At 41.8% G+C, this 12,429-nt stretch overlaps 1 protein-coding gene across 2 annotated transcripts in view; it reads left to right on the top strand.

Moving 5' to 3' along the window:
* The window catches only part of LOC141103547 (flavin-containing monooxygenase 3-like), a 72,029-nt gene that overhangs the window by 41,429 nt on the left and 18,171 nt on the right, over nt 1-12,429 (top strand). For both annotated transcript variants that reach the window (XM_073593245.1, XM_073593244.1), the window contains exon 5: nt 8,973-9,115. In XM_073593245.1, the coding sequence (XP_073449346.1) occupies nt 8,973-9,115 (143 nt within the window). The remainder of the gene's footprint in view (nt 1-8,972; nt 9,116-12,429) is intronic.

The raw sequence follows: 12,429 nt of genomic DNA, 5'->3' as shown, positions 1-12,429 counted from the left end.
TTTGTTGCAAGGGATGCCTGAAATCTGACTTGTATCTTAGGCAGACTTCTGGGAAAATTGCTGAGCCAATTACACAACCCGGAAATGATGTTTCTGGGGAGTGGTCAGTACACACTCTGCGTACAGAAAACTCCAGCTAGCCATATTGCAATGTATTCTCAGAAAATTACATTGGCTGCAGATTGAAAAGGAAAGGTCATTTGCACGTTTCGGGGGCGCAACCCCTTCCTCAGAGCTAGCAGAAAGGGGGTGCACCCCCCAAAATGCGTTAGCTGTGCCCCATGTTCTGTGCATGTCCATGCACTGTGTTTATGGCCTTTTGTCAGTTGCATTTTGTGAGTACCCACTTTTATATAAACATTTCTTATTATTAAATTCTCTCTGGTAATGCACTAGGTGTGCGCACCTTCCATTTCTGTTTTTCTTGTAGTTCCTTTCGGATTACCCCATCTGAGGAAGGCAGCATCCACCCAGTTTTGGGATACCATATATATACCTTTTCCCACCATTTTATCTGACATCTGTTACTCCACACCTTGGAAGACCTATTAGGCTGGAAGTGACTGTGTTTTTTGTATCAGAACAGAATACAAAATAAAAGAATAGAAAAAAAATGAATAGAAAATAAACGGATCTAATAGAAAATGCAAGAACAGAATAAAATAGAATAGAAAATAAAGGAATAGAATTGAATAGAATAAAAAATAGAACAGAATAAAATAGAAAGAATAGAAAGAATATAACAATCTTCTGAAATTCTAATTTCAAATAGAATGAATTTGAATACAATAGAAAATAATAAAATAGAAAAGAATATAATTGAAAAAAGAATAAAATAGAATAAAATAGAATATAATCTTCTTCCAAAATTCGAATTTCGCATAGAATAAATTCAAATTAGAATAAAAAAGAGTAGAATATAATTAAAACAATAGAATAGAAAGACTATAACCATTTCCCAACATTGGAATAGACTAAATTTGAATTCGAACAGAATAGAAAATTAAAGCATAGAATAGAAAATAAAAAATAGAATAGACTAGAATAGAAAGAATATAACCATCTTCTGAAATTTGAATTGTGAATAATATAAATTTAGAATTTGAATAAAATAGAAAAGACTAGAATAGAAAATAAAATAATAGATAGAAAAGAATGTAATAGAATAAACAAAAAAAAAACGAATTTTGAACAGAATAAATTTGAATTAGAATAGAATAAAAAGAAAAGAATAGAATATAATAGAAAAGAATAGAATAGAAAATAAAAGAATAGAATAGGAAAAACAATAGTCCTTCCTGTGTCATGACCAAAAGTCTGTCCAGGAAGTAAGGCAGAAGTAATCGAGCAGTGTTTTGAAACAGCCATAAAGAGAGTAAGGTAAGCGTGTGTAGAATAAATAAAAAGCTGTTTTATTTTTGCAAAAGAAGTATATTAATGCTATATTGGTGCCCGAGGCGGTCGTCTTTTGTTCCCCGGTGATCGGAGGTGAGGGGGAGGCCATCCGTTCGTGGCCCCCCCCTCGCGATCGCCGCCGGCCAATGGGAACATTCCTTTGCTGCTGTATGCTAAACAGCAGCAAAGGAAATGATGTCATCTCTCCTCGGCTCGGTAGTTTCCGTTCCAGCGCCGAGGGGAGAAGACATCACTGTGAGTGAAAACACAACACACAACACAGTAGAACATGCCAGGCACACAAAACACCCCGATCCCCCCCCCGATCACCCCCCCCGATCACCCCCCAATCTCCCCCCCGTCACAAACTGACACTAAGCAGGTTTTTTTTTTTTTTTTTTTCTGATTACTGTATTGGTGTCAGTTTGTGACAGTTACAGTGTTAGGTCAGTTATTGTTAGCCCCCTTTAGGTCTAGGGTACCCCCCTAACACCCCCTAATAAAGTTTTAACCCCTTGATCACCCCCAGTCACCAGTGTCGCTGAGCGATCATTTTTCTGATCGCTGTATTAGTGTCGCTGGTGACGCTAGTTTGGGACGTAAATATTTAGGTTCGCCGTCAGCATTTTATAGTGACAGGGACCCCCATATACTACCGAATAAATGTTTTAACCCCTTGATTGCCCCCTAGTTAACCCTTTCACCACTGATCACCGTATAAGTGTTACGGGTGACGCTGGTTAGTTCGTTTATTTTTTATAGTGTCAGGGCACCCGCCGTTTATTACCGAATAAAGGTTTAGCCCCCTGATCGCCCGGCGGTGGTATGCATCGCCCCAGGCAGCATCAGATTAGCGCCAGTACCGCTAACACCCACGCACGCAGCATACGCCTCCCTTAGTGGTATAGTATCTGATCGGATCAATATCTGATCCGATCAGATCTATACTAGCGTCCCCAGCAGTTTAGGGTTCCCAAAAACGTCGTGTTAGCGGGATCAGCCCAGATACCTGTTAGTACCTGCGTTTTGCCCCTCCGCCCAGCCCACCCAAGTGCAGTATCGATCGATCACTGTCACTTACAAAACACTAAACGCATAACTGCAGCGTTCGCAGAGTCAGGCCTGATCCCTGCGATCGCTAACAGTTTTTTTGGTAGCATTTTGGTGAACTGGCAAGCACCAGCCCCAGGCAGCGTCAGGTTAGCGCCAGTAGCGCTAACACCCACGCACGCACCGTATCCTTCCTTAGTGGTATAGTATCTGAACGGATCAATATCTGATCCGATCAGATCTATACTAGCGTCCCCAGCAGTTTAGGGTTCCCAAAAATGCAGTGTTAGCGGGATCAGCCCAGATACCTGCTAGCACCTGCGTTTTGCCCCTCCGCCCGGCCCAGCCCACCCAAGTGCAGTATCGATCGATCACTGACACTTACAAAACACTAAATGCATAACTGCAGCGTTCGCAGAGTCAGGCCTGATCCCTGCGATCGCTAACAGTTTTTTTGGTAGTATTTTGGTGAACTGGCAAGTACCAGCCCCAAGCAGAGTCAGGTTAGCGCCAGTACCGCTAACACCCACGCACGCAGCATACGCCTCCCTTAGTGGTATAGTATCTGAACGGATCAATATCTGATCCGATCAGATCTATACTGGCGTCCCCAGCAGTTTAGGGTTCCCAAAAACGCAGTGTTAGCGGGATCAGCCCAGATACCTGCTAGCACCTGCATTTTGCCCCTCCGCCTGGCCCAGCTCAGCCCACCCAAGTGCAGTATCGATCGATCACTGTCACTTACAAAACACTTAACGCATGACTGCAGCGTTCCCAGAGTCAGGCCTGATCCCTGCGATCGCTAACAGTTTTTTTGGTAGCTTTTTATTGAACTGGCAAGCGCCAGCGGCCTAGTACACCCCGGTCGTAGTCAAACAAGCACTGCAGTAACACTTGGTGACGTGGCGAGTCCCATAAGTGCAGTTCAAGCTGGGGAGGTGGCAAGCACAAGTAGTGTCGCGCTGCCACCAAGAAGACAAACACAGGCCCGTCGTGCCCATAGTGCCCTTCCTTCTGCATTCGCCATTCCTAATTGGGAACCCACCGTTTCTGTACTTCCCCCATTCACATCCCCAACCAAATGCAGTCAGCTGCATGAGAGGAATTTTCTTTATGTCCTCCCGAGTACCTCTACCCAACGAAACCCCCCAAAAAAGATGTTGTGTCTGCAGCAAGTGCGTATATAGGCGTGACACCCGCTATTATTGTCCCTCCTGTCCTGACAATCCTGGTCTTTGCATTGGTGAATGTTTTGAACGCTACCATTCACTAGTTGAGTATTAGCGTAGGGTACAGCATTGCACAGACTAGGCACACTTTCACAGGGTCTCCCAAGATGCCATTGCATTTTGAGAGACCCGAACCTGGAACCGGTTACCGTTATAAAAGTTAGTTACAAAAAAAGTGTAAAAAAAAAAATATATATATAAAATAAAAAAAAATAGTTGTCGTTTCATTGTTCTCTCTCTCTCTATTCTCTCTATCTATTGTTCTGCTCTTTTTTACTGTATTCTATTCTGCAATGTTTTATTGTTATTATGTTTTATCATGTTTGCTTTTCAGGTATGCAATTTTTTATACTTTGCCGTTTACTGTGCTTTATTGTTAACCATTTTTTTGTCTTCAGGTACGCCATTCACGACTTTGAATGGTTATACCAGAATGATGCCTGCAGGTTTAGGTATCATCTTGGTATCATTCTTTTCAGCCAGCAGTCGGCTTTCATGTAAAAGCAATCCTAGCGGCTAATTAGCCTCTAGACTGCTTTTACAAGCCGTGGGAGGGAATGCCCCCCCCCACACCGTCTTCCGTGTTTTTCTCTGGCTCTCCTGTCTCAACAGGGAACCTGAGAATGCAGCCGGTGATTCAGCCAACTGACCATAGAGCTGATCAGAGACCAGAGTGGCTCCAAACATCTCTATGGCCTAAGAAACCGGAAGCTACGAGCATTTTATGACTTTTTCGCCGGATGTAAATAGCGCCATTGGGAAATTGGGGAAGCATTTTATCACACCGATCTTGGTGTCGTCAGATGCTATGAGGGCAGGGGAGAGATCTAGGGTCTAATAGACCCCAATTTTTTCAAAAAAAGAGTACCTGTCACTACCTATGCTATCATAGGGGATATTTACATTCCCCGAGATAACAATAAAAATGATTAAAAAAAAAAAATGAAAGGAACAGTTTAAAAATAAGATAAAAAAGCAAAAAAATAATAAAGAAAAAAAAAAAAAAAAGCACCCCTGTCGCCCCCTGCTCTCGCGCTAAGGCGAACGCAAGCGGCGGTCTGTCGTCAAACGTAAACAGCAATTGCACCATGCATGTGAGGTATCACCGCGAAGGTCAGATCGAGGGCAGTAATTTTTGCAGTAGACCTTCTCTGTAAATCTAAAGTGGTAACCTGTAAAGGCTTTTAAAGGCTTTTAAAAATGTATTTATTTTGTTGCCACTGCACGTTTGTGCGCAATTTTAAAGCATGTCATGTTTGGTATCCATGTACTTAGCCTAAGATCATCTTTTTTATTTCATCAAACATTTGGGCAATATAGTGTGTTTTAGTGCATTAAAATTTAAAAAAGTGTGTTTTTTCCCCAAAAAATGCGTTTGAAAAATCGCTGCGCAAATACTGTGTGAAAAAAAAAAATGAAACACCCACCATTTTAATCTGTAGGGCATTTGCTTTAAAAAAATATATAATGTTTGGGGGTTCAAAGTAATTTTTTTGCAAAAAAAAAAAACTTTTTCATGTAAACAATGAGTGTCAGAAAGGGCTTTGTCTTCAAGTGGTTAGAAGAGTGAGTGATGTGTGACATAAGCTTCTAAATGTTGTGCATAAAATGCCAGGACAGTTCAAAACCCCCCAAATGACCCCATTTTGGAAAGTAGACACCCCAAGCTATTTGCTGAGAGGCATGTCGAGTCCATGGAATATTTTATATTGCGACACAAGTTGCGGGAAAGAGACACATTTTTTTTTTCTTTTTGCACAAAGTTGTCACTAAATGATATATTGCTCAAAACACCGGGAGCGTCAGCAAGCTAAAAGGCCTTGGCTAGGCTAAAGCCACTTGCCCTTTTATGCTTGCCATCTGGTAAGCAGGCTCTACTACTAGGGTGGATTGTCACTACTGCTTAGAAGTGCACGGTGGTGGTGTTTTCACTTTGAAATAAGGACTTGGAGAAATCCCCTTGATGTCATTTATATGAACTTTTAATAATTTTAGCGCAGCTTTTTACAGGACTCTAGATTTTGGTGTGATCGCACTATATGCTGCTGCTTATATGTTTTTGTGTTAGCGCGGTTCTTCCTATTTTACATGCCATGGGAATATGTGAAATTACACCCCAAAATACATTCTGCTGCTTCTCCTGAGTACGGGGATACCACATGTGTGAGACTTTTTGGGAGCCTAGCCGCGTACGGGACCCCGAAAACCAAGCACCGCCTTCAGGCTTTCTAAGGGCGTGAATTTTTGATTTCACTCTTCACTGCCTATCACGGTTTCGGAGGCCATGGAAAGCCCAGGTGGCACAAACCCCCCCAAATGACCCCATTTTGGAAAGTAGACACCCAAAGCTATTTGCTGAGAGGTATAGTGAGTATTTTGCAGACCTCACTTTTTGTCACAAAGTTTTGAAAATTGATAAAAGAAAAAAAAAATGTTTTTTCTTGTCTTTCTTCATTTTCAAAAACAAATGAGAGCTGCAAAATACTCACCATGCCTCTCAGCAAATAGCTTGGGGTGTCTACTTTTCAAAATGGGGTCATTTGGGGGGTTTTGTGCCACCTGGGCATTCCATGGCCTCCAAAACTCTGATAGGCAGTGAAGAGTGAAATCAAAAATTTTCACCCTTAGAAATCCTGAAGGCGGTGATTGGATTTCGGGGCCCCGTACGCGGCTAGGCTCCCAAAAAGTCCCACACATGTGGTATCCCCATACTCAGGAGAAGCAGCTAAATGTATTTTGGGGTGCAATTCCACATATGCCCATGGCCTGTGTGAGCAATATATCATTTAGTGACAACTTTGTGCAAAAAAAAAAAAAAAAAGTGTCACTTTCCCACAACTTGTGTCAAAATATAAAATATTCCATGGACTCAGTATGCCTCTCAGCAAATAGCTTGGGGTGTCTACTTTCCAAAATGGGGTCATTTGGGGGGGTTTTGTGCCACCTGGGCATTCCATGGCCTCCGAAACTGTGATAGGCAGTGAAGAGTGAAATCAAAAATTTACACCCTTAGAAATCCTGAAGGCGGTGCTTGGTTTTCGGGGCCCCGTACGCGGCTAGGCTCCCAAAAAGTCCCACACATGTGGTATCCCCATACTCAGGAGAAGCAGCTGAATGTATTTTGGGGTGCAATTCCACATTTAGTGACAACTTTTTGTAAATATTTTTTTTTTTTTTGTCATTATTCAATCACTTGGGACAAAAAAAATAAATATTCAATGGGTTCAACATGCCTCTCAGCAATTTCCTTGGGGTGTCTACTTTCCAAAATGGGGTCATTTGGGGGGGTTTTGTACTGCCCTGCCATTTTAGCACCTCAAGAAATGACATAGGCAGTCATAAACTAAAAGCTGTGTAAATTACAGAAAATGTACCCTAGTTTGTAGACGCTATAACTTTTGCGCAATCCAATAAATATACGCTTATTGACATTTTTTTTACCAAAGACATGTGGCCGAATACATTTTGGCCTAAATGTATGACTAAAATTTAGTTTATTGGATTTTTTTTTATAACAAAAAGTAGAAAATATCATTTTTTTTCAAAATTTTCGGTCTTTTTCCGTTTATAGCGCAAAAAATAAAAACTGCAGAGGTGATCAAATACCATCAAAAGCTCTATTTGTGGGAAGAAAAGGACGCAAATTTCGTTTGGGTACAGCATTGCATGACCGTGCAATTAGCAGTTAAAGCGACGCAGTGCCAAATTGGAAAAAGACCTCTGGTCCTTAGGCAGCATAATGGTCCGGGGCTCAAGTGGTTAAAGTGTATATTGGTCAATTTTTTTTAATCATACTGTATATTACATCCACATTGAATTTCAATTATTTCTAGACTACTCCTATTGATCTGAATGATCTTGAAGTTTGAAAACATATTTTTTAGATGAATGCCAGATATTTACTTCCTTGACTGCAGTGCCACATGTTCACTATGCCTTGTGAATATACACTGCTTTGTCACGCAATGCCAGAACAAGGTCATCTAGAGCCCAGGGTGAACATGCCAAATTGTGCCCCCCCTCCAAGATGTATGAGCATTATGTGTATATCTTTTCTTTGTTGTAACGCAGGTCAGTGACCAGATCTGAACCTTGTAGCTCTCCCCCACCTTGGGTCTTTATGCCTCATGTTGGCATGGTGTCCACCTTAGCATTTGCAGTGGCAAGGCAGTGTAGGACTGGCCACAAGAGGGATTACTTTGACACAGTTGGTCAGCCTAAACATGTATTGCAATATATGTGAACTAAATATCCCTGCTTTTCATTGTATAGTTTGCTTGGAAAAGTGTAGCAGTGTGCAGAGGAGCCATTCATAATTTGTAGTCCCCCCCCCCCCCAAAAAAAATAAGCACTAATCTGCATGCTTACCTCCTAAGCATAAATTCCCCCTCCTCCCAGTTCAAATCCACCCCCTGCTGAAATCCCCTTCCCAGCACAAATCATTGCCCCCCAGCTCAAATCCTCTCATTTCCCATATGCCCCTAGCACAAATCCCCTGCCCCTCGTAATACAAATCCTCCTACCCCTCAAATTCCCACTCTGAGCACACACCCCCCCACTCCAAACCCCCCCCCAGCATAAATTCTCCCCAATTTCTCGCTCTTAGCACAAATCTCTCCCCACCACATTACCTTTTCTAGTACAAACCCCTCAAAATTACCCCTCCACAAATCTTCATCCACCATCCCCCCTCCCAACACAAATTCCCTCGAATCACCACTCGTAGCACACCACCCAAAATTTCCCCTACTAAAACAATTCTTATCTCCTGCTGCCCCCCAAATCCCCCTCCCAACACAAATCCCCTCCCCAAAACCTCCTTGTGGTGCCCCCCACCTCACATGATACCACAGTGCCCAGGGCAGCTGCCCCTCCTGCCCACCCCTTGTCCCAGCCCTAGTGTCATGCATTTCACAGAGCCTGCCCACCAAACTAAAGAGGTGCTGAACTGAGGAGTTTTAGGTGGCACAATCAGTACAGGAAACACACCACATCATCGCTACTTGCAGGCAGCAAGGTACCATAGGATATGTAATCCTTAGAAATTGGAAGTAAACAGAGAAGAAGATGCAAAGCATGCAGGGAATCCAGGAAGGAGATTGTCGGTAGATAGGCACCACTCACAACATGACAGGAAATGCTTCAAGTAATCTTATATTGAATAATAAAAAATAACTATTGTTTGTGTTGCTTTAACAATGGTGATGCAATAAAATGACTTTGGATATCTTTCAAACATTTGCATGATTTTCTGTCATATTTATTGTGTGTTTTTTTTTTTTTTTTGTTTTTTTTTAGGTATTGAGAAATTCAAAGGCCAGTATATGCACAACAGAGATTATAAGCATCCTTCACATTATGCTGGGAAATGTGTACTTGTTGTTGGTTTGGGCAATTCAGGAGCAGACATTGCTGTGGAGTTAGCAAGGTCAGCTGAAAAGGTATGGATGTTATTACTTTACCTGGGGGGGTCATGATGCTCTGCACTTACTGTATGTGTTCAGTTGCTGGATGCAATTCACCCCACAAGATTGGTGACATGCAAAGAGAAGGTACTACAAGGCACATAGCTAGAGAGGAGGTGAGTATTGCAGCCAGAGCTTCTCTTTTTTTTTTTTTTTAATCTCCTGAGGCCAGTGTTAATTTCGTTAACAAAAATGTTTTCGTCATCATTTTCGTCAGCTGCATTTTTACAGTGACGAAAACAAAACGAAAAGTACACCACATTTTCGTCCACTGACGAAAACTATGACGAAAATTAAATGAAAATGTGAGGCAGGGATGTTTACCCTCGGAACTTCCGGTTTCCACGGAGCTCCGCCTGCTTCCTCTGGATCCAATGGAGCCTGGCATTTGTAGATAGGAGGCTGTCTGAGCTGAAGGTTAGATGATCAATGGCTGTTATCTGCAACCTGAAGGGGAATGTTCTATTAGGATGTCGGGGGCTTGGCTGTGTAGTTAACCCTCTCACACACTACCACACACTCACACTTCATACTGATATATAGAGGCCTCCTGAAGGGGACCTGCTCCTTGTCAATAGGCTTGTCCACTACCGGAGAGCAGCACACTGTCTGATTTGTGCAGGATTAACCCTTTTGCTGCCAGAGCTGTTTTTGCTCCAATGCTTAAAAAATCTATTTAGGCCTAAAGATTACATTAACACCCCCCCCCCCCCAAACATTATAAATGTTCTTAAAGCAGACAAGTTCATGTAAATGTGCTCTGCATGGTGGCATCATCACGCAAAGAGATTTTATTTTTTATTTTTGTATTTTAACATTACACTTTTGTCAAAAACTGTATTTTTGTAAAGAAACTTAAAGACCTTATATAATGACTAAATCTGTGTCTGTAGTGCATGTTCAAACCGTAATGCCATAAATAATAATCTATTAGATTTTTCACTCCAGGAGTATATAATGAGTTTGGAAATTATAGAGAAATGCTTAAATAATGCATTATAATGTAACTAAACCCATTCGATTTTAGTTGACTAAAATGATTTTAGTTGGCTAAAATGTACTGGAGATTTTAGTCGACCAAAATGTATTGGAGATTTAGTAGACTAAATATGACTAAAACTAAGACACTTGCAAAAGACTGAAATGGGACTAAAACTAAAATGGCATTTTAGTCAAAAGACTATGACTAAAACTAAATCGAAATTTGCTGCCAAAATTAACACTGCCTGAGGCTCCTTTCAAAAAATATTTGCTTAGAGTTGGGTTTTAAGAATAAGAAATACTTGAGAAAGGAGGAAACTGACTTTCAAGACACTGACTAAAGACATAGGAGGCAATTCAGCTTTGTGACACAATTCTTACAGCTTTTACACCAAATTCATAAAAGGTGTGAAACAGTTCAGTAGTTACTTCTAACATGTGTAACGTCCTTTATTTTAGTTTCATTAGTCTTTATTAGTTTTTATTTGCAACATTTTTCCAATATGATGATATGGCTGAATCAAATTAATTAGGAAATTCAGTCAAATCTAAGCTATATATTGAAGGGAAATAAGGCCAATATCATGTAGCGGTAATCTGTGTCGATACTGGCACATCTTTGAGACATAAATAGATCAAACAGTGTGGCGTTAAATTAATACAACATCCCCCCACGTCATGCAGTCTATGCAAGCTAACTTCCGTTTTACATGGACGACAGTGGCTTTAAAATACTTAGGTACACATATTCCAACTGACATCAGACGCACATATGAGTTGAACTTCCCTCCCATTCTGACTAAGGCCCACTCCCTACTAGAGAACTGGAACAGTGGACTGCATTCCTGGTTCGGCAGGTGCAACCTTATAAAAAATGTGTATCTTACCTAAATTTCTATATCTATTCCAAGCTCTTCCTGTCCACATACCGCACTCATTCTTTAAAAAAGTACGCCCTATTCACCCGATTTATATGGGCCAACAAAAAACCCTGCATACGTAGGACCCAAGTTTCACTTCCTAAACAGTATGGAGGTTTGGCGCTACCAGATGTCAGACAATACTTTCAGGCCACCCATCTAGGTTACATACTTGATTGGAGACGCAACATGACAACTAAACTTTGGGTGCGGATAGAGCGAGCTCAAACTGACATACCATTAAAGAGCGCGCTCTGGTACTATGACTTCCTGCCCTCAGGACTGAAATCACACCCCCTATTGGGTACCACATTACGCCACAGTAGTCAGGTGACCATTCAATCCTCCCTTACCTCGAGCAATTCTCCCTTATACCCGATCCTGGGACACCCGAATTTTACACCAGGCCTCCAATCCACTGAATTCGACAGCCTGAGGAGCTTGGGTTTCGATCATGCTGCCAAATTTGTGACAGTGGGACGCTGGCCAACCTTACCAGAACTGACTGATGTGACAGGCACATACCAACTCCCCATTTGGAAAGCGGTGCTATTGCATCACTTCCTACACTCGATCCCTATTCCTCAAGACTTCTCCCGCCAACCGACGACCTTTGAAGAGTATTGTGCAGGAACTGAACCGCTAGTGAAGACCCTCTCCAAAATGTACACACTACTCAACACACCTTCCACACAACCACACCTTCCCTGTTTAGATAGGTGGGAAAGAAATCTCAACCGCAAATTCTCAGAGACACAAAAACAAAAAATCTTCAACTGTGCCATTAAATCGTCCTTGTGTACCAAAATACAGGAGACAAATTATAAAATTCTATCAAAATGGTACCTCACCCCCTCCAGATTACACAAGTGTTTCCCGGCCACCTCAGATCGATGTTGGCGATGTGGGGAGGGAGAGGGTTCAATGCTCCACATTTTCTGGTCCTGCCCTAACCTGCACAATTTCTGGAGGGAGGTTCGACGCATCACTCAGAAATTCACTGAATATGTGATCCCTGATAATGCAGCGTTCTTCCTCCTACATCTATCAACAATCCCGATCAAACAATACAAAAAATCATTAAAACGTCACTTACTGAACGCCGCTAAGGCATGTATACCGCTCCACTGGAAGCAACAGTGCCCACCAACCATTGCGGGTTGGCTGCGGAAGGTGGAAGATCTGAACAAGATGGAGGACTTGGTCCTCACCGCACAACACAACCGCGAGAAATACTCAGACACCTGGGCTATCTGGAACATTTTTATTTATGTTCAGATGTATAATGTTATCCGTACTCTGCCACATTGTTCGTAGTGTTTGTAATATATACTGTATTTTCGGATTGTCTGTTATTGAGATCTCTCACTTCGTTGGGGTTTAATAAAA

The sequence above is a fragment of the Aquarana catesbeiana genome, linkage group LG07, assembly GCF_042186555.1.
Source record: "Aquarana catesbeiana isolate 2022-GZ linkage group LG07, ASM4218655v1, whole genome shotgun sequence".
NCBI classification, from domain to species: domain Eukaryota; kingdom Metazoa; phylum Chordata; class Amphibia; order Anura; family Ranidae; genus Aquarana; species Aquarana catesbeiana.
Note: the sequence above shows the minus strand (reverse complement) of the source record. Positions and strands in the feature narration are given on the sequence as shown.